Genomic DNA, 26,527 nt, shown 5'->3' with positions numbered 1-26,527 from the left:
ATAAGAAGAGCTCTGAACCCCTTACCTGGATAAACATATAGTGGAGAATGAAGAGAAAGTAGATGACCTCCGAAGCCATGACGAAGACATGCAGGCCTCCGGTGGACTGATACAGACGAACGTTCTTCAGCTCCGTGCGGTGCTGGAAAGCTCCTGCGGGTTGGGAAAGATGGCAACAGGGAGTGTAGCACTGGTGCTGAACCCATTGGGATTTACAAACAGAGTAGGAACTGTTGTGTAGTTTTCATTCATAGTTTAAGATGTTCAATGGGGAGGGAGATATATTGGATACTTATATCTAAAGCAAAAGGGTGAAAAGGACAGTATGTGTTAAGGGTTACTAAGGATGCAGCAAAACAGAACCACACTTACCAACAGCAGTGGTCTCCAAAATCAGAGTAACAATGCAGAAAAGGTTGACATTGGCATTGTACACCGTAAACTCTACAAACATGGCCCGTGTGTACACATCCAGCCAGGTGTTGTCAAACAGGTACTGAAGAACGCTGCATGAATAAAAGGTGGATTTCTGAATAATTTCTTAGGTGATATTTTAGGATTTGTTTTACATATAGAAATATAGAACATCATATTCCCCAAGAGTTACATGATTTTCCATGGAGTTCCTGGGGATCATTCTGGAAGGACCAATTTTTAACCACATTTATATAACAATAACAAACATTTAAAACAAGAGAATGAAGCCAGAGTTAAACGATGGAAGAGCCTGAAGATGTAATCAATAGGATACCCAGCATGGTTTAAATATGGAAGTCGAAATAATTAGTGAAGCTAATAAGTAGGTAACTTGGATCTTGTGGGACACTAAGCCTATTAATCGCAGCTATGCTGGAAACTCCAAACAGTCAGGTTACGTCTGTGACAACTGCTAGGAACTGTAAGTGCATGAACACAGCAATACCTTGCTTGGCACTGCTTCTTTTAGAGTTGATTCATCTCAGTGATCTTTTCAATGACCATTATTTTAGTTACTCCAATACACCTCGAGCAAACTCAATGCAGACTATAGATGTGCATCTCACAACTAGTTGTGCTAAAGGCAACATGAATAACTGTGCGCGACGTCCCAGGCAATGAGACGTATGCTTACTGTACGGCCAGGACCATTTGTTCAGGCTCATCAAAGCCCCCTGGCCGATGTAGCTCCTCCCATCAGTTTCCCATTGCATCCCACCAAACATTCACCTTCAGTGTTTAGCAAAGTTTTAAGCATTTATTGTGTGATTAGCATTTTAAATTGGAGTACCTTCTGTGTAAAAAGGATTTTTAGCAATAATCTGTGGTATGAAAATCAGTAAAGCCATTACCTTTGCCCAACAAAGCCCTGATATGTCACTCCCCTCTCTTGGTTGCAGACCTGCCTTATGTTCTTACGTACTAGAATCCATACGATCTGGAAGGGTCAAATGGCCTTTGTTGTTTTGCAGCCTCACCTGGTTGCATTCTGAAGGTCTGGGCCCAGTTCTGCCACGTACCCACCTCCCCTGTAAAGAGCCATGCTGCCCCAGACAGGGTGTGCCCTCAGGCTGCCCTGGCTCTGATACTGCCACGCGTGAGGAACCTGCGAGGCATTGATTTGCACAGACATGTTCCAGCCTGGTCCATATGAAGCCATGTCCTCCAGTTCCCAGGAGTAGGGGGAATGGCAGTCGGGAATGGAGTTGCGCATGGACCGAGCGATAGTGCATGAGTCTCTCCGGACTCGCACCTGTCGAACCCGGGCATTGCCAACAAGCTTGGAATTTCCATCTGTGATGAATCCTACAACAGCAGATTGAGACCTCAGAAGCACATGAACGAAACTTGCCCATATCCCTTGATCTAACTGGAAGCTGAATAAGTTATCACTCATCTAGGCATTTATTCCTGCCCCAGTAGAGAAAAAAGGTGGTACAAAATACTTCCATTTATATTCACCATTAACTATCAATTCGGTTACAATTTTTCCTGGATGAAAGTAAGGAGACTTGCATAAAATTACAAGTGAAAAATAAACAAAATTACAGAAAGGTTTCTATTTGACAGAACTCTACTGAAATGACTTTCTTTTTAGCAAATACAAAATGATAGAAATAATAAAATAATACCTCACATACACCAGAGCAACAATGTCAGTAGGGGGATATGTCTGTACCTGGGAACTGGCCAAAGAGGTTGCTGAGAACAGTGGTGTTGATCCAGGTGAACACATCTTTGTGGGCCATGGTGTCTGACATCCCATTAGTGAAGCTCTCCTCAATGTGTTGTGTTAATAAATATGCATTTGGGTCTCGTTGACCATAGGCCACTAAGAGCAACACCCACAAGAATCCCACATAGGCTGCAATTAACAAGCAATACATGTCCAAATTATTACTATTGGAGAGTCCTTAAATTAAACTGAAAACACAAATTGTTACAATCAACAGCTTTGAGGTTAGAAGGTTTCAGTAAAAACAAAACAGGATAGCTATGTTTTTTTCAGTATTTATCATTTCAGCTTTAAAATAAGTGATTCTATATACAACGGGTTTTAAACAGTTTATGATTTATTTTGAAAAACTCTTGAAAGCATGATATTATTTATGTAGCCTTTTCTTAATCTTTCTAATCTGAAGCACAGAAGCTCTTACCCACAATCTCTCTGATAAGGATGAAGACCTTCTGCTCCTTTAAGATGTTGTTTCTCATCTTCTCGATGTCAGTGCGAGGAGGGGGCTGGTAGAAACTGCAGCTGCTGTCTCTTCGTGAGCTCAACACAGCACCAGGCTCCCCTAATTGTATCAGAACGATGGGGTTAAATTACCTTTTTGCTTATACATCCCTCAGTTCTCTGTACAAGCATTTCCCAGTGTGTCTGTAAAAACTATTTTATTTTGCTTGGTAAATATTTCAGAAAAAAAAAGAATTTAACTTACTAAATAATGGTTAGAGAGGCACAGTGGCACAGTTTTTAGGATTGCTGCCTCAGAGTGTTAAGGCTTTGGGTTCAATTCTGGACTTGGGGTGCTATCTGGGTGGAGTTTGTATGTTCTCCCAGTGTTCACATGGGTGTCCTCGGGGTGCACTGATTTTCTCCCACAGTCCAAAGACATACTGGTAGGATCATTGGATTTATTGGATCCAATGGGATCATTGGACAAATTGGTCCTGGTGTGAGTTTGTGCATGTCTCTGTCTGTGTCTGCCCTGCGATGGACTGGCGTCTGATCCAGAGTGTACCCTGCCTTGAGCCCAGTGATTGCTGGGATAGGCTCCAACTCCCCCCCCCCCCCCACTCAGAATTAGATGAAGCAGTTAGAAAATGAAGGGATGGAAATACCAATTCAAAATCACTTCAAGACATCACGTGTTTTACTACAGATTGGGCCTTCAAAATACTGCTCCTTTGGTAACAGAGAGCTCCTACAAAGAACATCTGCAGGTTACCTGACTGATTCATCCAAAACTGCAAGAGGCAGTTACCTGAGCTTGTAAGGTCTCCCTCAATGGCCACTTCGCTTTCCTCTTCGTGGTCAACTTTCTTCAGTACCAGAGCAAAGAAGGCAGCAAATCCTAGGACCTGGGTGAACCAATCACCCAAAGCAAAATCTGTTAAAAATTTACATGGGCTGTTTCTGTTTGACAGTGGCCTAGCAGGTACTGAATTTTGCAGGTACAAATATCACTGCATTTTCAAATCCCAAGTCCACCAAAATTATATATGATACAAGTGAATAATACAAACCAATAACTGGAAATTCCATATATTATTTATAAGCAGTTCTGCAATCTGTCTCTGTACCCCTCCAGTCCTCAGATTTGAAAATAACCCTTTTACCAAAAAATGAGTCTAAAACAAACAGAAGCATTGATAAAAGTTCTTGGAAACGTATCTTCTTCAATAATCTATGTTCTTTAGGAAAGTTTTCAATGAGATGAAAAACATGTTAAAATGGTATTTTAATGAGCTTGCATCTTAGGCCAGGGTAGGCCAGGTAGATTAAATGAGCTATATAAATGCAAGGAATTATTATAATTACATTCATTAAATATAAATTGTTTTTTTTTCCTCCTTTAAAATAGTTCTTAAAATCTTACATGGACTGACCGATGTTTTAGAGTACTGTATTGTAACGAAAAGTGACTTTTCACCCCTTTAACGAATCACCTTTAGGGGCTGGGTGATGAAGAGGCTTTCAAAGAAAGACACAGTCATGGAGATCAGCCAGTTGATGGAGCGGCCTTTTCCGTACGTCAGCCCGTACATGATGGTGAAATAAGCTGAGATGCCGCTTGTTGCTACCACCAGCAGCCAGCCAACAAACACGAACCACCAGGGCAGCGTGTTCGGACAGCACTTCTTCCTGGTGCTGCCGTCTGTGGGAACAGGGCTGGGTGACAGCCTGCAGGAATGACAGAACACAAACATCAGTTCACACCTTCGTCCTCAACAACACCACGTGTCCCAGTCAGTGGAGCTTTAGCAGTTCCCTTATCATTAATGAGACAATGCTCAGATACAGTAAGACACAAGCTGGAGAGAAGTCAAGAACAGTCAAATTCAATTCAAATTCAAATTCACCTACAGGTCAAGAATATTGTCTTGAAGGATGAAAATAACAAATACGGTTTAGACAAAACATATGCTTCCAAGCTCTTTATGCAGTACTCCCAAATAATAAGAAACTGAGTAATGCACAGCCTATTAGTTATTACTGAGTTAAGTCAAGTGGGAAAAATACGGATCCTGCCTGCTGCTTTTGGCGCTGGCAGAGAAGTGTCTCTCCAGAAGCTCCTTCATGCCTTGCACCTGCCGCACGGCCTGGTCGTAGCTCTGTGGTGGGGTGAAGCGCGCAGATCCCAGCAGCTCCAGCTCCTTCTCCACATGCTGCAGCTGCCTGTACAGATAGTGGCTGTAGTCACTGGGCTTCTGGCCGCTGCTCATGGTCCGCTCAGGGCTCCCCATGGGGCTGTTCTCTGGCACAGTGGGACACATCCTGCATTACTCACAGCGTGTCGGCAGCAGGGCCTTCATCACCGAGGGCTTCACTGTCTCTCCATTATCTCTCCATCCAGCTATTTTGGTCTGTCCTATACAGGGTATGGGGGGAGCTGGAGCCTATCCTGGCAAGCAATGGGCACAATGCAGGAAACACCCTGAACGGGACGCCAGTCCATCACAGGGCACACACAGTCACGCACACTCTCACGCTAGAGACAATTTTCCCCGAAGCCGCTTAACCTACCAGTAAATCTTAGGACTGTGGGAGGAAACTGGAGCACCCAGAGGAAAACCACATTAGCACATGAAGAACATACGAGCTCCATGCAGACAGCACCTCAGGAACTGAACTCAGGGCTCCTGAGAGGAAGCAATGCTGACCACTGAGCCTCCATGCCTCCTTGGTATCTTTCACTGATATTTTAAAAGTGAGCAAGAAACCTTCTTTACTGTGAAAACAGTATGAATTATGTGATAATGTGATCCATTTTCTAACTGCTTTGTCCAGTAGAGAGTCACTAGGGCACCAGAGACTATTCCACCAAGTAATGGGTGTACCCCTGTTTTCAAATCCTTCCTGTGTCTTTGTATGCACATATAGTACCATGTGATGAACTGGCATCCTGCCCGAAGTGAACCCTATGCTGCTGGATTAAATTCCAGATCCCCTTACCAGGAATTCATAATATTACAGGACTACTCAAATAATGTCAAATATGTTTAGTACCATTGTTTTTTTGTAATCTCTAACCCGTCGTAAATTTGTCTGTTGAAATCTCATTCCCACACTTGGGAGTGTATGATGTCATCCACCCTATCTCCCAGTTTAATTTCAGTTCCAGTGCTACTTATTACAACTATATACAGAACTCTTGCTTGCTCAATACGTTTTTATAAATCAAGCTTTAAGTTGTTGAAAAGAAGATTTTACATTGTGCCCCTCAGAGTAAGAAAAGATACCTTGTAGATTGACGGCGCCCAGTGTGAGGACAAGAGAGCCCTCTTTCTTGCGGTTCTCTGTGTAAAACTCTCCCCCTGTCGTGTTGTGTAGACGGATGATCTCCTCAACCAGTGACAGCAACTTGTTGATGTCATTTGTCCTCCCAAAATCTCTGTCCAGCTGGGGGACAGGGCTCTTCATGACCTTCGACAGGGACTGTGCAATCCTCTTAATGTCCTGAAAATATGTCAGATTGCTAAGGGCAGCCTTCTCAAAGCCTTTCAGACTAACAATGTCCTTAAAACTATTGATTTAGGGAAGAAATGGTTGAAAACGTTATTAATTCACAGATTGACTCTGAGTGATCCAAAAACAGATTGCTTACATTTAAGTACTTTATGTGTTTTTGTGTTCCAGTAATAATATAAATGTTGATAATAGGAAGTAGTTATGAACTGGCTACAGATAGAGCCATTCAGAATGCTTGTCAAAACTCACACAACTCCACAATCCTGATCAGCATACTGCTTTCAGCCCTTCACAGCAAAAAAAAAAGATCAACAGGTGGCACCCGTGTTGCATAAAATGTTACTGAAATGATAGCTTCATTGAATCTGTTTTTTTTTCTTAGTCTAATAATCATGTTTCTTGAAAGCATAACATATTTTATATGCTATATAAACATACAAAAAATACCTAGCCCAGCTTCTGTTTTAAAATGTCATGTGACAGTACAGGTTTTTTCTGAAAAGGGGATTACAGTACATGCCATAAATAGAGCCTGGATTGGACCTTAATTTTTTAACGTGCCTGGTTCAAGGGGAACTCTCGGAAAATGCAGAATTTCTCAGAATGACTAGAAACGAATCAAAACAACTGAAATTGTTTATCTTACAATTTGCCATTATGTTTCTGACGTATGCATCGCTCAAAACATTTTTGATATCATTTTAATGATCGCTTGCAAATCAGAGGTGCAAATAATTGCACCTGCTGTACCTTGATGACTGAGTCAGGGGTGATGTCTTGGCGAACACTCCGTGGCAAGGTTGGCTGAGATGGGGATACCCGCCCCGTCTTGCCCTGCTTGGCTGGATCTGCTTTGGTCTTTTTCCCAGGCTGCTCTGGCTGTTTCTCCCGTGGGCGGGTGTTCCTGAAGATGCTTACAATGAACAAGTTGATCGGGAACATGATGATGGAGCTCTGGACCCCAATCATCACCTGTTGCCAGGTGAACTCAATGTGGCCTGAGAACAGAAGGAGACAATTCAGTAACAAAGCATCAGGTATGTGATTATAACGTCTTGTGTCGCAATTATGGAGGGATAATGAAGCCATTATGCAGCATCATTCAAATAAAACATGACCAAAAAGGTCTGGCGTGGACATGCACAATGTTTTGATAGGGCACTCACATGGGGTTTATGGAGTTTATATAGAGGGAATATACAAAAACCATGCATATTTCACTGCAAGGGTGAACCTGTGTCCTCCTGATTCTGAAAATATCCAAGGGTAAGTACCACACCCTGGAGGTTTACAGATCCTTAGAATCAAGCAGTGCTTATCAGCACAATAAGACTGAGGTCATACCCAGGTCCATCTTCTGCTCACTGGGATCCTTTGGGACACCCCAGAACATGAGGCTTGTCAGCATGGTGCAGAGCAGCAGGGAGAAGCAGCAGGACACACGCTGCACCCGAGTGAAGTTACTGTGTGGTGGTCTGCTGATCACTGAATACCAGATGTGCCCATCGCGGAAGTCCTTTGCAGTCTTCATGAAGAACAAGTTACTGGAAGATTTTTGTAAGAGTGAAAAAAATGATTAAAAGCTGAATATCCAAAGGCCCACAGTCATATTTGACCAATAGAGTTCCTTCACTTATGTCAGAGCCTTACCTGAACCTTTTTAGGTCTGCCTCTGTGGCCACAGGGAAGACTTTATCCAGCACGCATTCGCCAACATCAATTGCTAGCCAGGAGTTACACAGGAAGTGCCATTTCCGATCTGTTTCCAGGTCATGCACCACCACCTTGTTTACATACCTAGTGATTGGAAACTCAGACTGGCATTCATGGTTTGACTACAAAAGAAGACTGAGAGCAGTATGAGTACGCTGGAGCACGCGAAGAAGCATCCGCACAAAGTGTTTTTCATCTGCTTCCTGGGGAGTAGGACCCTTATAAACCTATGCAGAATTTTTCTGTGGTACAAGAGCAAGGTATCGCAAATTTATGAAACAAGACCACGGAACATCTGAAAAGTGGTGCCTTTTAACCAAGTTTACATGTGTCTTGCCCAATGCATCATTTAATACTCTACGCATTTCTGAAACCTATTCATCTTCCTTGCATGGCTATCTAGTGCAAGTCCTAGCTGACAGCACATTACAAATGATCTGCATTATTATGGAATTTCAGCCACCCTCTCATTACCAGGCAGGGTGCCCCCCGGAGTTGTCGTGCCACAGCCGGATGCCCTGCAGCTCCCCCAGGGAGAAGGGGGTGGTGAGCAGGAAAGTGTCCACACTGCCTCTCTCAAACACCGGCTTGTCAGGGTCACTTAGGTGATGGGGCTCACTGTCACCCTCGGAGCCCAGCATAGTCACTGTCACCTGCAGGACAGCACAGGCAGAAGAGGAATGTTTTAATGTTAAAAACATCATGGAAACTGAACACATGGCCGGTTAAGAAACTAGTATTGTACATCTTCAAAACATTAGATTAAAAACACAAAACTCTTATCAGAATTCTGAAACAGCATTTTGAGTATGAACAAACCACCTGTTTCTTCTTTCAAGATCAAACCTATCTTTTAGATAAGTAAGCTGAAATTCACATTGCAGGTTTCTGCAAGGAGTACCGCTACATGCACACTCTGTCTGAGGATCTTGAGCTGGGAGACATCCCCAGTCAGCTGCTGGCCTTTGCTGACCTGTGCAGAGGTGGATGCTGCACGTCGGTGGCCAGTACAGACAGTCAGCATATACCGGTACTGAGCCAGTGGATCATTGTCCTCTAGAACTGTGACTTTGACCTGCAAACAAACAGTGAATGATTGAGTGAGTCGGGTTCAGAACTGCATTGTATAGTTTATCAGTGAGAGAGTAGTAATTTTACACCATTCCTCTTCCCGGTGGTTCAGTACAAGGGGTCAACGTTTTTCATAACAATTTACATTTAGGATTATTTGAAATACTGATGAACCTCAGCGAAAGGTTTGCTCCCTCAAAACATGGGCAGGTGTTACTAAACTATCCCCTTTGCAGGTCCCCTACCTGTTCCCATTCAGATATCTTACCTTCTAAATGACACTGTGGTAGGCCAGGTCAGAGATAGGCTAAAACTTCAGCTGATCTGCTACCACAGGCTTTTAATGGGTTTTGAAGAGCAGGTTTTTGCATGTCATTGGAGAGAATTTTTGTCTCTTTACCATACTCTGTCCAATCCTGAGTCTTAGAGTGCTCAGATCTCATGAGCCACCTTGCCTGTCACACTCACACACAGCTATTTTTTACACACACGTTTACCACAATGACCAATGCTGTGTTCATTTTCTTCTGTTCCGCCATCACTCATACCTTCACAGCATCCTGTATGTCCTTCCTGCGTGCCCAGACAACGATGAGGAGATACAACCCAAAGATGGCTGCCACAAAGGAGCCCACCACAGGGTTATCAGAGAAGGTGGCAAACAATTCAGCCGTTCGGGAGACATCAACAAGGTTGGGCATGACGAAGAAAGAGCTCCCGAAAAAGGTGAGATGGGTACAAAGGCACTGGGTTGCCAGTGGGGTTGTGAGAGGCCCCACCTAGGAAGGAGAAAGGATTATAACTTTTCAAATGCACAGTGGTGATACTAGAAGTCTGTCTTCAATGCAAAACAGAATTGAACAATGAAGATCCTTTCTCAATGGAATTATAGAACATACAGTACAGGGCCGTGTAAAAACACTGAAAATTGCCTCAGATTTATTACTACTGTTCTATTCAGTTTGAAATATAGCATCTCAGACTATTTTACTACATTACACCATTCTTTTGATTTGGAAGAATACTGTATGTGCTTAGTTTACAAAAAGTTCCTAACCACACCAAAACCAGTTTAAAGCACAAAAGCCAGTGCATGTGGGGTTGTACTTACCCGACATCCATGAGTGCTCCAGTTTCTTTTCTCCTCATCCCAGTATACACACTGGGCAGCGATGGAAGTGACAGACACTGTTACGTTTGTGGCGTTTGTGATGCTTGCTCCCACTTGAGGCACGTGCTTCACCATAACAGAATATGCTGTTTCTTCTAACACTGTGTCATCAGGATTTATCACCCAGGTGTACTTCTCCTCTGAGCAAAATAATAGCTGTTATTTGCAAGGCACTCCAACTGACTGACCATGAATTTTCCATATTTATTTAAAACAGGAGATACAGTAGCAAGGATTCTGTTAGCTATAAAAGCAACATGTGGCTAGAAAAGCAATTTTTCTGTGGAATGGAATTCCATTTGATTCTACATTCCCAAGACCTTAAACTTTTCGACTGATAGAGCACATGAGTGGATCAGAGAATAAAAAACTGTACAGTTAGGAAGATCAAGAGCTATGAGGAATGTTACCTCGCGTGGAGCCTGGATGGGGCAGCCAGGTTTCTGCTAGGCAATGTGTGTCATTGGGATACGGATACAGGAGCAGCTGGATAGGAATATCTTCAGAAGGCTCCAGCTTCAACACCAGGGAGATGTTTGTCATTGTCATGTTGACTATGATTGTGCTGGAGTTCCCCAGGTCCAGAACCGTACTGTTCACCTCACCAGCACCAGGTCTTGGCAAAAAGATCTGGACACAATCCACAGCAGGAGAAAAAAGCACCGACTTCTGAGCTAGATCTTATTCAGGCACTTTGAAATCACAAACATATCCATCCGTTAACAGGAAGGTATTTTACTAAGGTGAGGGTTACAGCAAGCCTGTCCTAGTAGCAACTGGTACAATCAGGTCACATGAGACCACAGAAGTTTATTCACTTTTTTGCGTTATTTATTTTTAGTTTATTGTGCATATGAATGAAGAAAATTCACCCATGAATAGTTAACGGATTTTTTTCAGATCTTGTCCTATGTAGTGGATTCAGCAGACAAATTCTCCCTGCCCTTCAGAGATCTGCTCTTACCTCGATTTCCTGTGTGAGGTTAACAACAGGGATTGCAGAGCCATTCTTTCTGGTGAGGGAGAGGCCTCCAACCATTCCACTAATCAGGTCCCCTTCACCCACCGAGTATGGATTAACACCCAAGCACATCATCTGATGACCAGACAATAAACCATGAGCGAGAGACCTCCACTTATAATCACACTATCCATCCAAGCTTTGAGAATCACTGCAAGACAGTGTGAAGACAGTCTCTTGTATCTGCTGTGCTTAAAGGTGGAATCTTAACGTCTTAAACTACTGAGATAACCTGTCTCTACTGTTAAAGACAATTCTATATCTTAACTAGATCAGCAAAGGGTATTTCCATTGCTGACACACACAGACACAACAAACGCTCCAGTAAGAACAGTTCTTTTTGCCAGTCGCTCACCCGCACATCCACTGTATCCCCTTTAGGGAGGATTGAAGCCGCTGGAAATGTGAAACTGGCGGAGCTGGAGTTCTGGACACCGATGAAATGGCCTTGAATCTTATCTGCTGACATCCTGAAATTAGAAGAAAAGGGCTGAGCTAGTTGGAGGCAGCAAAACCCACTGTATGTACAGTGTTGCAGCAGTATAGGGGGTAAATTGTGCAGTATTTACCGATTTACAGTTTGCAAAGTGAGTAAATAGGGCAGAAAGGCCTTTTACCATAGTGAGGGCTGCAATTAGCCTTTTAACTTTCTCATATAGATAGAGGATTAGAAAACCTGTTGAATTTAAGGTAAACTCAAGTACTTTAATTTATGTCATTTGTCATTTTCTTTTTATGCTTAAGTACCAGCCTGGTTCAGAGAAGCAACATCAAGGCCCACAGAAGGATATTAAATGACTGACACATCAATCACAGTATGTGCAGACTGTGTGAAAGTTGTTTTCATTGCTGCAATAATGGGTAAGCTTAAAGTCAGCTACAGTTTTATGACATCTTTCAAATTTTGCTTTCTGTCTGTACCTGTTGACATAAAGTCCAATTTGGGGAGTGACAAGAATGGTTGGCTCACGATTGAGCTGTTTTTCGGATAGCAGGGCGCTCTGCACATTGTCAAGCGAATGGATCACATTATCGGATATTTGGTTCTGTGAAAGACAAAGCCAGATCACAAAACAAACCATTCAGTTAGTGTTGAATTCACATTCCTGTTTACTCTAAAATCCGGCTTTTCTTTTCTAATACAGCAGCCTTACCTGAGTGTGTGAGCTCTCAGAAGCCTCTAGCACACTGCTGGCTGCCATGACGATAAGTTGTGCATTAGTTTCCACCTGTGCTGTGTCGTTGCTGTCAGTAATGTTCAAGGAGAGTAAGGACAAGCTGAGGCTCTCAAGGAGTAAGGAAGCCTGAAACTGGAAGTATAGAGGACAGACAATAATTTAGTGTTTTTCACAGATCCTTACACAAATACTGTCCTGTATTTGTGTCAGTTCAGTTTTGGACATTTTATACAACATAAAGGCTTACACCATCAAGTAATAGAGATTACAAAATATAACAGATATAACATTCTTTATATACCCTGCTGAAAGGAATCCAGCTCTGTATGGGAACGTCCTCATGTGCATGGATAGGATGTACATCACATTCCTTCACACCTCTGTTATTCACTAGACTTTGTCTCCAAATCCCAGATAGTTCCAACAGTAAAGGCATCTTATCCCCTTATTTCAATGTGCCAGTTACTGCCAAATACCCCTATTCATGCTCTGCTTTCTTCAGTACCTGGGAAGAGGGTGTGAGCTCATCACTGTGTTCTGTGAGCCCATTCAGAGCTTCAGCTACCACCTGTACTTCCTGGGCGGTTTTGTTAGAGATTCCCGAGAAACTTGTGGTCAGGTTATTTAGCATCTCTTCTCGCAGCTTAGGGAGATATGAGACAGAGATCAGGGAAAACTTGCATTTCACCTTGCACTTCTATTCATGAGAAACAGAGAAAGAATTATTTTGAGAGTTTGGCCAGTGCTTCAGATTTAACTCCTGGTTCTGCTGATCTGCAGCTCTTCACATTTTATAGGGAACTGAAACAAATACAATAAGAAATCAAGTTGGAACAAACACAGAAGTCTCTGTGGCTGTCTACGACCAGGAGTGAAGATCACCGATTTAAGTTATTAAGCAAATTGTGCCGGAGCAAATTAGCTGAACGCTATTTTTAATTGATTTCTCGTTACTTGATTGCCTTTTCATTTTAGTGCCAAAAGATAAGCATAAGAAGTAGTTTATGGTAGATATTCTAAAACAATGCATACAATTCACAAAAAGATTCACCTTGATTTATCATAATTGTCAATATATTTATTTTACTGCAATCTAAACTAACTCTGGTCTGGATTTCTCTGGTCTTGGTCTTTGATCTATGTGCCAATAACAAATTACAAGCATACAGACTCAACGGTAGTTTCATTGTGTAGAAAGAAGGAGAAAGGAGCGTCTGTTAAATATAAAATCAGGCGCAAGGTACAGTACGTAATTTGCAGTATGCCAAGGTTAGTACAACAGGTCAGGTACTATCTGGGTCTTAGAAGCCGACAAAAACATACTGTATTAACACACCTGACTTGATTTCTGTCATACAGAAATGCAGTCACACTCATACACTAGCACACGTGTGCTGTACTCCAAATACTGTACCTCCATCCTAGACTTTTTCTCCTGCACATCAGTTTCTTTATTCAGCTCAGACGTCACAGACTGGTAAATCTGAGCCAGCATGAGCTCAGACAGCACGCCCTGCTGCTCCAGGGAGGACACCCGTTCCGTCAGCATGTCCTTAATCTTCTTGACGTCAGAGTCAGTGGTAGCATCTTTCACCTGGAGGGGAAAAAAGGGAAAGAAATAATACAGCAACTCAGACATTAAGAAGTACTTAATTTTTCCTTTTGAAATTGCTATCTCTTTATCAGTTGGTTTACTTGTCTGTGATAAAATACGAAAGTGAGTTGCTTTCAAATTAAACCTTTCTGACAAATTGAAATCTTTTTTCAATTGAAGAACTAAAACTGGTTATATTTGCACTGCTAAAATGCTCTTCTGTAATTCCCACTTATCTCTGAAGCTGTATGCTCTTCCTTGTATTGCTTTTTGGGTGGAGTCTTTTTTCCTTGTTCTTTTAGCTACAGTATATCAAACCCCTTAGCAGACCTGCTGTGAAATTGGGGGCCCATCAATAGACTCCCCAGGTTTGAACTGTAGCTAATCCATTGCTAAATGAAACAGCATTCCCAATTCATTTCTTGTTCGGCTGACACCTTTTAGTTTGTCAAGCACTTCAGACTGTAGTACCAATGAAAGAAGTAAAACCAATTTTTGCAAGAATGTTGCACCACGATGACTTTTGTCTTCCTGCAATTTTTGTATTGTTCAGACTTCAGATCCACTTACAGACTGGTTATCCTTGTGAATTTGCAGATCACTGGACAAAATGCTATGCTAATTGTGGGAACTTCGGATACTCATACAGAGTTTGAATGGATAGATAAGATAAACTGCATTACATCATACCACAACAGTCACTTGGCTGCTGCTGCTCTGCTGCATTCTGTCCCATACAGATACTACAATGCTTAGCGAGTAATTTCGTTGTTTGTCCCCTAAGGGAAGGAAAACAGACTGCACCACTTTTTTATTGCCACACTGTAAGCTGATATCTGAAATAGAAGGCAACAGGGAAAGAGAATGTTAAGAAAAGGCCGTTGTACAATTCTGTCCGATATCAAAGGTGAATTTACAGTTCAGGTGGTGATGTGTTTCAGAAGACTGAAGGACAGACTGAATGATACTGAACTGCAGATATCTAATTTAATTAACACATCGGTATGACATTAGAGTTTGAAATATAACTGTTATGTACAATCAAGTATTCTCATTCAGAAAAATAAACCTTTTTATTTACACTGAGGATCAAAGCCACTTTTGTGAACATTCTACAGAGAGGAGAAGAAATAGGGTCTTTTAACTGTACATTTCTAGGTTTGTATCAACCAGTCACCTTTAAGATATTGAGCTTTACAAATTGGGCCGATAGTTCTGTATATATTGTATTGCCAGACGTTGTTAAGGAGTTCATTTTTTAATGAATGAAAGTCCAGACTGAGCTTTGTGAATAACAACACGTATAATACGAAGTTTTGCAGCTCTACATTATCACCTGTGTGTAATGCAAAACATTTCATTTCAGCAGAGCTGTTGCGTCGACAATAGCAGATGGACATTGTCCTGCAAAGACACTGACCTTTACTGGGACGGAAGCAATACTTGCAGACTGTCTCTGGGCAGGTGCTGTAAGTGCAGTTGATGGTGAAGGGGGTGAGGATGTTGCCCTCAGAGGGGGAGATAGTGCAAGAGGGGGGGCTAGGAGCAGGGGGAAGAGTGGGAACTCCAGACAAAGCAGGGTTAGACAGTACGTTTGGGGTCGTAATGGAATTTGGAGCAGATGTTGTACTGTAACTGTTATCAGCTTCTGCAGCAGATGTTGTACTGTATCTGTTATCAGCTCCTGTTGTAGATGTTGCACTGTATCTGTTATCAGCTTCTGCAGCAGATGTTGTACTGTATCTGTTATCAGCTCCTGTTGTAGATGTTGCACTGTATCTGTTATCAGCTTCTGCAGCAGATGTTGTACTGTATCTGTTATCAGCTCCTGTTGCAGATGTTGCACTGTATCTGTTATCAGCTTCTGCAGCAGATGTTGTACTGTATCTGTTACCAATTCCTGTAGCAGATGTTGTACTGTAACTGTTGCTGGCACCTGTAGAAGATGATGGGGTGTTCCTATCCAGGCTGATGGTATAATCGTCAGAACCAGAATAAGTACCAGAGATGCCTGAGGAAGGTAGAAAGGAGAGTTACACTCCCTGAGTGATGCACTGGGAAGGCCTCATTTAGAATAGTGTGTACAGTTTTTGTCACTACAATGGAAATAAGGCATTTCTACTTTATAATTATTTCAAAAACAGGGAGGAGGCTTTAATAAGGAGCTATACACATTCCTCTTATAGGAACTGATCATCTTTGCTCTTGAACATCAGAGACTGTGAAAGGACTTTTTTCAGGAATTGAAAATACCGAAAAAAAAATTGAGACAGTCTATTCTGAGAACTTGTGATACAAAGACCGATGGACAAGAGTGGAAATCAAGAAAGGGAAGAGTTTGCACATAAAGAAATGGTAATTTTATTTTAAAGTAATTTATGATCACTTTAGCATATTTGTACGCTACATACAGCTAGAAGACATACAGGAAAATGTAATCACTTAACTTAATGACAAGCACATGTATTAAAGGACTTTTAATGCCTAACTGGAGCCAGTTTTAAAACCACTTTAAAGCTAAGTTTAACTTTGTCTGCATCAATTGACTGTGTAATCAAATGTCAGAAAATGTACAGTATATTTTTTCTTCTGCTTTCTTATGCTGTCAGTAAGAAGTGAATTTTTACAATTAAGTCATTCTACAGGGTCAAAAATGCATTTATGCCAAAGCAGAATTAATAATTGTTAAGGAGTATACAGTAAATACTGGTAGGCATGACAATCATGTACAAAAAATCATGCCTCATATGACATGATGTTCTTCACTAAAAATAAATGATGTTCTTTCCTCCCCTTAACTGAAATGATGATTACAATCAAAGTATTGTTTAGTGCTAAATATGGTGATGTGATAATTATATCTCACCATGACACTATTAATAGCAATAGTCGTTATAGTTAAATTATTCACAAATTATATGGCTTTTTTTCCTACCTAAGGCTCTCACTGTTATACTCCCTATAGCTTTTTCTAGGGAAGTGGTGTTCACAACCAAGTAATTTTCCTTTGCTCCATTTATCGGGTCAAAGGAAAATGAGGATTTGATACCACAGTCCTTTGGAATGTCCTGTAAGAAACAAACAAATATAAAATATTATTTTTTTTTGTTAATTTTCCCAAGTGATGACTGTAATGAATTAACTCTTTAAACCTAGGATCTGTTTTGCAGTTTTTTTCTCTGGGTCTCTATTTTCTCTGAACGCTGTATACCATATCAAGGCACAATGCATTGCTCAGCACTAGTACCTATATGCATGTGAAAATATTTACTTCTCATTGTAAGGCACATACATTATACAACCCTCTGCCTTTCATACTGAGAAAATGTTTGCTAAGATGCTGAAAAAAATTCAGAAAACTTTGCGATGAACCAAATATTCTCACAATAGTTACGTTTTGCAAGACTAGGGAAATTATGTGTTAATTTTTTTTACTGTTAGCCATGATTGGCAAGGCACATCTATTAAGCAGCTTTCTTACTCCTTGGTAGAATAAATGTCAAGTGTACTTTGTCGAACACTCAATCAAATTGACAAATATTTAAATACACCAAAATTCATATGCTGTATATATAATGTAACAAATATAAATGTATTTACCTACATTTTGATGGAAGAGAATAAAAAGCACAAGTCTTATTTTACTTACTAATTCCTTCTGTGGATTGGCGTAATACCATGTAATCTCTTGACAACTACTACATATCAGCTTCAGTCGCACATCCTTCGTGCTGTCCACTCCATCACAGTTCTCCTCGCAACTGGAAAGAAACGGGTGAATAATGAGGAAAATGCATTCAAATATGAAGCTGTCTTTTTAACTACGGTTTCAGCACTCAGCGGTAATGAACACCGCAGTGTGGTGCTGTGCCTCAAACCCGTTTACAAAAAGATGGCATATACTGTATCTTTTTGACATTTGTAAAAACTGTTGAAACTTGGTAAAGTACAGTATAGAACTGCATATTGTGTTTGAAAGTGTAGTTTGTTTTTACTTCTTACTCTGTACAGCTATAAACATAAGCAAGGCACAAAATCAAACAATTGATAAGAACAACAAAAAGAAAGGGACAAAAAATGAGATGGGTGCATCATAGCTCTGTTAAGGGATGAAGAACAGTGTTAGATATCAAACCCAGTTTGCACTGACCTGATTTTTACATTAAGCCTTCCATTGTCGGTGACAGCGAGACAGTTTTCTGCCGTTTGATTACTTCCATCTTTCTTGTTCTTCAGTGTCACGCTGACAACAACTACGGTGAATGGAACTGGATAACAGTCTCCAGGAAGCTGGATTTCCTTACTGTTAGTGTCCATAATCTCGCCACAGGGCTTCAACACCTCCCTGCATCCTCCCACTGAGACATAACAAAAGAAACGTTACACAGAACTGTAAACATGACTTTCTTTTCATATATTTTATTGACAATCACGCATTTGGCAGCTGTATTGAAACAAAAGATTGAATAAGAATTGATGAGAAGACGTGGAACTGATCAGTTCAAGGCTGTATTCTTCCATATGAGTGAATAAAAAACAACTATTTCCAATACTTGAAAATCACTATGCCACGCACCACAGCTCCATATGAAGTTGTAATCGTTGTCATTGCCTTTAAATTTGTCTGCTTCCAGAGTAATCTCCGTGCCCATCTTCACTGGCATTTCTTTATTCAGATTTATATAAAGTTTCTCATTGTCACGAACAACTCTCGTGTTAGAATGTTCTTCAGTCTGTAAGAAATGACAGCAAAACCACACAATGGAATCAAGTATCCATTCAAACACAAATAAATTATTCACTGACAAAAGACAAAACCCTGCATCTTAGAACAGTTTTTCTGTTCTGTTTTTCTTTTGATAAATATCAGAACTCCGCAAAAGTTAAAAAGTTACCTGTTTTTCAACATTTAAGATTTACAATTATTTTAATTATGAAATTATGAGGGAAACAGGATCAGATTAAATGTATTTCCAAAATATTGTCCTAAATAAATATCTTTCAGGAGCACATAAACCTCTTCAAATATGGCTGTTTTTAAGATCCAGTACTTTTTCTGACTTTGTTTTTGAAAATGTTTTAGCACAACCTCATACAAGACTACTTTAAAAGATTATTTGAGTTTTTGTTTTTGACGGCCTCTTGTGGCGAACTAATGTAATAACTAACTTGGCCACAGAACCACAATACTCTGTTTCCATTGCTGCAGTGTGTTGTTAATAACTGACATCACCCTAAATGCGAAGTGTGGACAATAGGCGTGTCCGCCGTTACTAGAGATGACAGCTGCACACTGTTGATTCATGGAAAGAAAGAAGTTCCTTATATAAGAAAGGCACATGTTGTTGATGTTATTCAGCACTGTTTAATTTAGCTGGCCCCTAGTTCACCCAGAACCATGCTCCATGCCTCATTGACATGAGGTTATTTGACCCCTCTGCCATCGACCCTGTCAATGATAGTGGGTAAGGAAAGCATTCCTGCCCCTGTTGGATTGACAACACATCAACTGGGCCTGATTTTGGTGCTGTACAGTAGAGGGGTTTCTGACGTGTTCCAGTATTTTGTCAAGCTGTAGCGGAGACGAACAGAGAGTGGTGACATAATAAAAGTGGACAAAGAAACAATCTTTCCACTTGACATCACACATGGACAACCACTTTTGGACATTTCTAAGATACATTCAAGTAGGTAGCTGTGTCAGTGTGCCTAGGCTGCAAAGGTACAGGCAAAGGTTTGTTCACTGCTGTAAGGTCATTTTTGAGCGACTGTCTGTATATTGATGACATTAGATCAGCTAGTAAACTGTGGAGTGAGAAATATTCTAGTAATCTCCAGCAGGTGTGCACCTTGAGACAAAGCAAAGTGTATCTACACAAACTCTGCAAGCAAAATGTTTTTTGGAACCAAGTATGTAGAAAAAGACATAACTGAAAATGTAACCAATTTCCAAATAATACAATAATTATTGCCCAATAACCAATAATATAAAGACTCCAATGCTATGACCAGATATACAGTAACTGCAAGCAGTCTCACCATGTCATGGTTCAGATCCATCTTTTCCTTTATGTTGGAGTCTGAAAGGCAAATTTTTAATAAACAATTATTTAAAAAGAAATGCGGTTTTCCAAATGCAAACATCAGCATCAAATAAAATGTTCAAGGAGCATTTTCAGCATTGTAGTTAAAAGTCTTATTCTCATGGTCAAAACGATATTCTGTCATTCTCTCCCCCGTAATCCAAGTTATAATTATTCTATTATAGAAACCTCTTATATAACCAGTTAGACATTCTTAACCTTTCCGAAAAACAGCAGCTGATGTACCTAAATGTGGTTCAGATGAGTTGGAAATAACAGTTATATTTCCCAAATCCAGGTCCATTTCTGAGAAGCCATTTGAAGCAATCACCACCACTCGAAAGTTACCTGACATAAAGACAAGATAAACGCTTTGTTACTCACATATTCTCATCTTGTTTCATGTCTTATGATCAAGACTTCATTTTCATAGCTGATTATATCAGATGGACATAAATCCTCGATTTGATAGACTTAAAATAGACTGTTGGACAACACGATTAGACAAAAAATTGACGTATTTTTGGAATAAAATGTAAAAATCATACACGGTATTTCCTGCACATTTTCGTTATCTTTTTAGGGAACTTAATGTATAAGTATATCCTCAGTATTGGATAAACCGATTTGTGTGCTACAATTCCTAACTAAAGTACAAGTTGTTGACTGAATGGTTATATAAGTACCAGGGAGGTACTGTAAATGTAGCTAACAGTTACCTTCGCCTCTCGTAGGGATGTTGAAAACCTGACGTTTGTCATTATCCATTTGTCTGCTATCAGAGAAACTTTCGTTTGTGCCAGCGATCTTGAAATGCAGCTGTACTGGAAATCCCTGGGACACAGAGGCAGTGACCAGAATGTCTGAGCCCTGGGCTAACAGCTTCTCAGAAACAATGGAAGCCTGCAGCCCCAGAAGTGGCTCCATGAATAGGACTTCAAGGCTCATGGAGACCTCTGAAGCCGTCACGCCGTTGGTAGCCAGGAGAGTGAGCCAGTGGGAGCCTGGTCCCAGCTGCTGCGGCGCTTCTGAGCCAATACTGATGTTGTGAGGGGTGACGCCTCTCATGACTGTTGCTGTTGCTAGCAGAGCCCCCTCAGACTGGACTCGGTAGGTGACATTAGTGCCTGGGAATATTGGGGGAGATGTAGGTTAAACAAGCAATGATGATAGGACCTGTCAAAATACATGCATTCCATATATACGTGTGTGTGTGTGTGTGTGTGTGTGTGTGTGTGTTGGAGGGGAGGGGTTGGGGGTAAATGAAGTGAATAAAATAGATCTTAAAAGAACATAGACTTCCCACCTGCTTCTAGTTCCGCCTGGATTTTTAACTCACTCCCATAAAGGGCTCTGCAGTGGGTGGCGTCTCCTGACTGGTTCATGCTGTAGCACCTGACGTCTCCGATCTTGCCGATTGGCTCCTGGATGGTGACAGAGCTCTGCGCTGTGACGTGCCACTCACTAGTAGTGCACTCCACGGTGATAAGGTAGCTGCCTGGGTGAGTGTAGCTGTGAATGACACTACTCTCTAACCTAAGCACAGGGATAGAAGTGTCAAAACATACAATGTTACTCTCATGATCTGACATAACTCAGGAATTCATATAGAAATCTGGATATAATTTACACAGTGTGCTGAAATAAAAATGATTTTTTTTGTATTAAATGCTTGGAACTATCAGCTTTAACTTTATTCAGAAGTTCAAACAATTGGAAAAAAATGTATGACTGCCAAGAAGTGTGTTGATCTTGACGAACCTCTGTGCAGTACCATAGGTGAGAAAGATCTCAAAGCAAGGGGGCTCCAGAAAGAAGGCAGACAATTGTAGTTGTGTAACGTGAATTTTAATGAAGTGTGTTCATTAGGTTTCGAAGAAGACAACCGGATAGAGGTAAATGTTTGTTGTGTTAGGTAAGTATATGAAGGGGCAATCTGCAAGTCTGATTTAGAGATTCAGGGGCAGGCAAAAGGCAGAACAGGTTGTAAATACAACAGAGAGTTTAAGATCAACTCAACTGGAAATAAATGCATGTGGCGTTACTCACTTTTCTGGCCTATAGGTGTCGATAGTGTGTCCATCCCCAGTGCTCAGGCTGCAGGTCAGATTTCCAGAGAAGGGGAATAGCAGCCACTTCATGGAGATGGTGACATTCTCGAAGACAGCAGCCAGATCTCCCACCAGCAGCTGAAGACCTTAGAGTCACAGTCACAAACTAATCACAGACCAGCCTGAGACCAAGTAAAGCTGATGACCACACATTTGTTGAATGTACGTAATTCTTTATCCTGTGTTTATTCAACACTTGCAAGCTATAGATTGAATTCTTATTTCAATATCGATTCAGGGATAAATAAATAAGGTATTTAATATTATTATGTTAGTGTATCAATCACAGTTTCTACTGTTTATAGTGGTATTTTATTTGAATGTTAAGCTTTTCGGGGCTTTATTTTCTGTATATTTAACATATTTGAGAAAAATATAGTTTTCTAAGAAGAGCAAAAAAAAAACCATCACACACTGTTACGAAACCCAAGACTCATTTAATGGCTATGCTTTGTTTTATGCTACCTCACATGAGTTAAAGTAGGGTAAAGGCTGCTCATGTGTGAGATAAGAGAAAAAAAAACAACAGGTTTATACAAGTTCAGGAGATGATTGAGGGCCATGTCACGTAGACAGACCTACTGGCATTCGGCCAGGAAGACACAGCATGGATAACAGCCCTCCTCTCTTTCAGCTGTGGGAGCCAGAACCAGGCAGGTTCAGGAGACGCTCACCTTCTCTGCAGTGGTACTCCACAGACAGGTAACTTCCAAGCCCTGGACATGGCTCTCCAAATGTAGTCACATCAGCAGTGGCCTGGCACACCTGTAACCCATGACAGTGCCCTGGTAACACAAAAGATGGGGTAGTTTTAATTCAGAGATTCTGTCCTAAAGTATAGATATATATCTTATTTAGTCACCTTTGCATTTGCAATCTGTGCAAATATCAGAGCTATTTTTATAAAACACACTTCAACAGAAAATGTGAAGTTAACAAGTCAGGTTTATTATTACACTCTAGTCAGCCCATGTTGGTATATTTTACTGAAAAGTTATATCCACAGTGATATATTGTATTGATATATTGTTGTATTGTGCAGAGCCTTGATTTGCCACTAAAGGCATATATAAAATAATTGTTGTTAAGCTGACACAGAAATACGAAAGAGCACTAAGCTTTGTATACAAACTACATTGTTTGTGTGGGTTTCCCTGTGTTAGAGAGTGTGTACTGGCTTCCTCCCACTGTCCAGAAACATACTGGTAGGTTAATTGGCTTCTGGGAAAATTAACCCTGGTGTGAGTATGTGTCTGTGTCTGTGTGTGCCCGGCAATGGACTGGTGTCCTGTCCAGGGTGTACCCTGCCTTGTGTCCATTGCTTGCTGGGATAGGCTCCAGCTCCTTTACAACCCTGAATTGGATGAAACAGTTTGAAAAACCATGAAATATGAGACCCTTTTTTGTCAACTCAGCCGAAGAAACAGAAATAATTCACAGCATTTTCTAAAAGGGTAAAGCATACCAAAAAGCAAGTAAAAGCAAGATTTCTAACAGAAACTGTGTTCTAAGATGAGCCCAGTCATTGTGTTGTCATTGTGAGGATAAGATGGGTAAGCCTTGGTGGGACCATTGTAGTTTCTTTTGCAAGAAGTGCCTTTGTCTCAGGTATTTCATTTCCACCGAGCGACATTACTAAAAACGGCATTGAATTTCAAAAGGCTTTTAGCAGCTTTTCATTCTATCAGGATCTGTGCTGAGCTTTTGGGTACAGTGTTTGTGTGACATGCTGGTTATAATGCAGTCAGTGTTTGATTGTTTTTTCACCTGCTACTAGATCAAGCACATCCACCCAGCTGCACTCCTCTTGCAACGAGGGGGTGGGCAGAGGAGTGGGCAGCCTGCAGTAATGCACAGTCTTCCTGCCATAGAAGCTATCGTCAATCTCGATGACCCGACCGGAGCCGCACTGCAGTGTAGCATTGTGATCTGCACAAGCCAGGGAGCGGCCCAACTCTGGAACAAAAATAACGACACTTAACAGAAGACGAGTTAAAAAAACAAAGATCTTCAGGGCACAGCGAATAAATGCCAAACTCATGATGTTGCTTAACATTTATACAAAACACATTGACTGTTTGGTTTTCCTACAACTGCTGCATATAAAAGCAATATGTGGGGTTGGCATAGAGAAAATAGAGTTGCACAAAGTCAGATTTCTAATATTTGCATTTATAGCATCAGCGATGTTTTGATTTTGTTGATCTTCAAAGTCTTCAAACTTGTGGAACCTTGTCCCTGTAGGACCAGCATTGGACAACAATGATGTAAGGTAAAGAACAGCAGCAGAACAGGTGTGTTCACGATAAGATTGTTGGAGGCAGAATCTCCCTGTTTCTTCAGCAGTCCTTACAGAGCACAGTTCTGCATATGGAATAGAGTTTTAATCATGTTTCTGACAGATCAGGATAGAGCAGGACTGGGACTCACCAAACTCACAGACGAAGTGGAGTTCCCTGCTGCAGTTGCTGGTAGCCTCCCACTGGAACCCAGAATCCTTCAGAATGTGCCCACAGTGAGAGCCAGGCTGGGGCTCCTTCTCCCAGTTGGCATAGCTTACATCAGAGCCATCCAGCCAGGAGAGTGGGCCTGCAGACAAGCGTGCATATTTAACACCTCATGCTTCACTCACACATTCAAAAATGAGAACCAGATGTGTTTATCAGTCAGTGATAACGGCATTTCTCTTTTATGACATCATCTGTTTTATAGAATTAATTGATGAGTCAAAGGTATGCTGCAAATCCATAAATGCACATGGTCCACATAATGTCAATTAACCAATCAGGCAATTAATCTGTCATCAATGTTTGTTTCTACTGAGCAAAATCTGGATGTGACTTATAATGAATAATTTTACTGCAGCGCAGCAGGAGAATTAAAAGTCTGAAAGTGTGGCCAATTAATCAGTTTTGAACAGACGGTTACAGAAATAGCTAGCAGAGAGCTAACAGTAGATGAAAAGAAAAGAAGAGGTTGAAACAAAGAGAGCTAGAAAAAGATCAGCACCACTGATTCAGGGAACATTCAAAATAACAGTTCAAAGGTGGTTTAAAAAGACATTACATCATGCCTAGAAAAGCATTCATAATAGGTTTAATAACATTTTTTGTATTTTAGCACAAAGTAACATCTGATGTGGGATGGTTATGTCTGAGCATTAATCCTGGTGCTGTTTTTTGATTATATTTCTATGCCAGAAGGGGTAGCTCAATGTAAGATTACAGAAGTATTTTGTAGAAACAGAATCAGATGATAACATACTGAACACATACCAAGTGCATAAATTAAGCCTATTCTTTGTTTGTAAGGAGGACTAATGATTCAGGAGGTTGGCCTTTCCTCTTGTATAGATAACAAAGGACACCACAGTCAATCACTAGAAAGGACAGGATACTTTTAGCTTGTTGAATGGAAGAGCTTTCTACTTTCCCTTGATTACAAATCACATGACTTATCTGAGATCCCAGACTGCTGCTGGCTGGCCACTTCCATGATAAATCTCATGAGCCTACTAGCTGCTATGACAGATTCGTTGTCTTTGCACCGATCCATAATACAATTATATCACTCCCAATTTCACTGAAAACTGTGAACTTCTTTGTGTTATCAGAATGCAAAGAAAATCCTTTTTCTTACGTCTTCTCAATTATTTTCATCCCCTTATTTGCTTAATTTGTGACCAAACTGGGGTAAGAAAAAGATGGCCGCGTTAAAATGAATTCGTACTTACAATACATCTTTTCTGAAGTAGAAGAAATTTGGCAACACTGATACAATTTTCACATCATAATTTTCCTTTTCAGAACGGTGCACACCTCACTCCCACCAACACCCCTGACTAAATCTGCATCACATATTCTTTTTTTCTAGCTCTTGCACATTGTTCTACCCGGCTGTTGTAGTACAGTACGTCACTGACACGTGCATAACAATTTGCAACTATTTCACAAGATAATAGACTCCACTATGGAAAGGAAATAACTACACGGCCATAGTTACCATTGTATTGGTGTGTAAAAATACTCTACCAGAAAAATCACCATAAGCCTCTGTAATTAAAAGTACTTTTTCTCTGATAAGCCTCCTACCTTCAGGAAATGTGGTCTCCAAGGTGAGGTTCTGAGTGGCTCGTGCAAGTCCTATCCACCAGTCCCGATCTGGCACAAGGTGCTTCTGTAGAAACTGCTGAGTCTCATCGTTGAGGATGAAGACCAAGTGTCCACCACCTCTCTCACACCAGCCCTGGGCGCTGAGGAAGGAACGCTGTAGACTTACAAACTCGTAGCACGAGCTATCGAAGCCCTCCTGGTACTCTGGGCAGGACAGCCTGTTGCTGCTGTCTAGTCCCCCACCTTGGGAGACGTCAAGATTCAGGACAAAGAGAATCACGGACAGAGCAACTGCATGCAT

At 41.0% G+C, this 26,527-nt stretch overlaps 1 protein-coding gene and 1 long non-coding RNA gene across 2 annotated transcripts in view; both read right to left on the bottom strand.

Moving 5' to 3' along the window:
- Positions 1 to 26,527, bottom strand: part of pkd1l2b (polycystic kidney disease 1 like 2b) — a 32,248-nt gene extending 5,721 nt beyond the window's left edge. Inside the window, exons 1-35 of the mRNA XM_088939158.1 lie at positions 26,206 to 26,527; positions 24,545 to 24,703; positions 23,882 to 24,070; positions 22,789 to 22,899; positions 22,053 to 22,200; positions 21,310 to 21,539; positions 20,723 to 21,130; positions 20,250 to 20,351; positions 19,960 to 20,000; positions 15,815 to 15,879; positions 15,341 to 15,459; positions 14,611 to 14,756; positions 13,741 to 13,920; positions 12,832 to 12,969; positions 12,303 to 12,458; positions 12,070 to 12,194; positions 11,504 to 11,618; positions 11,092 to 11,223; positions 10,538 to 10,757; positions 10,068 to 10,267; positions 9,505 to 9,735; positions 8,859 to 8,960; positions 8,360 to 8,538; positions 7,823 to 7,969; positions 7,517 to 7,716; positions 6,923 to 7,170; positions 5,944 to 6,160; positions 4,724 to 4,958; positions 4,150 to 4,372; positions 3,465 to 3,561; positions 2,634 to 2,774; positions 2,156 to 2,341; positions 1,455 to 1,782; positions 373 to 506; positions 26 to 153 (exon numbers count right to left, since the gene is read on the bottom strand). Of these exons, the coding sequence (XP_088795284.1) occupies positions 26 to 153; positions 373 to 506; positions 1,455 to 1,782; positions 2,156 to 2,341; positions 2,634 to 2,774; positions 3,465 to 3,561; positions 4,150 to 4,372; positions 4,724 to 4,958; positions 5,944 to 6,160; positions 6,923 to 7,170; positions 7,517 to 7,716; positions 7,823 to 7,969; positions 8,360 to 8,538; positions 8,859 to 8,960; positions 9,505 to 9,735; positions 10,068 to 10,267; positions 10,538 to 10,757; positions 11,092 to 11,223; positions 11,504 to 11,618; positions 12,070 to 12,194; positions 12,303 to 12,458; positions 12,832 to 12,969; positions 13,741 to 13,920; positions 14,611 to 14,756; positions 15,341 to 15,459; positions 15,815 to 15,879; positions 19,960 to 20,000; positions 20,250 to 20,351; positions 20,723 to 21,130; positions 21,310 to 21,539; positions 22,053 to 22,200; positions 22,789 to 22,899; positions 23,882 to 24,070; positions 24,545 to 24,703; positions 26,206 to 26,527 (6,102 nt within the window). The remainder of the gene's footprint in view (positions 1 to 25; positions 154 to 372; positions 507 to 1,454; positions 1,783 to 2,155; positions 2,342 to 2,633; positions 2,775 to 3,464; positions 3,562 to 4,149; positions 4,373 to 4,723; positions 4,959 to 5,943; positions 6,161 to 6,922; positions 7,171 to 7,516; positions 7,717 to 7,822; positions 7,970 to 8,359; positions 8,539 to 8,858; positions 8,961 to 9,504; positions 9,736 to 10,067; positions 10,268 to 10,537; positions 10,758 to 11,091; positions 11,224 to 11,503; positions 11,619 to 12,069; positions 12,195 to 12,302; positions 12,459 to 12,831; positions 12,970 to 13,740; positions 13,921 to 14,610; positions 14,757 to 15,340; positions 15,460 to 15,814; positions 15,880 to 19,959; positions 20,001 to 20,249; positions 20,352 to 20,722; positions 21,131 to 21,309; positions 21,540 to 22,052; positions 22,201 to 22,788; positions 22,900 to 23,881; positions 24,071 to 24,544; positions 24,704 to 26,205) is intronic.
- Positions 17,603 to 18,559, bottom strand: LOC148817117 (uncharacterized). Its single transcript, XR_016094616.1, has 3 exons — positions 18,497 to 18,559; positions 18,071 to 18,278; positions 17,603 to 17,681 (listed from the first exon to the last, which is right to left on the bottom strand). It is a non-coding gene; the product is annotated as an uncharacterized LOC148817117 (long non-coding RNA).

Source organism: Atractosteus spatula, chromosome 21 (genome assembly GCF_055471065.1).
Source record: "Atractosteus spatula isolate fAtrSpa1 chromosome 21, fAtrSpa1.hap1, whole genome shotgun sequence".
Lineage (NCBI taxonomy): Eukaryota > Metazoa > Chordata > Actinopteri > Semionotiformes > Lepisosteidae > Atractosteus > Atractosteus spatula.
Note: the sequence above shows the minus strand (reverse complement) of the source record. Positions and strands in the feature narration are given on the sequence as shown.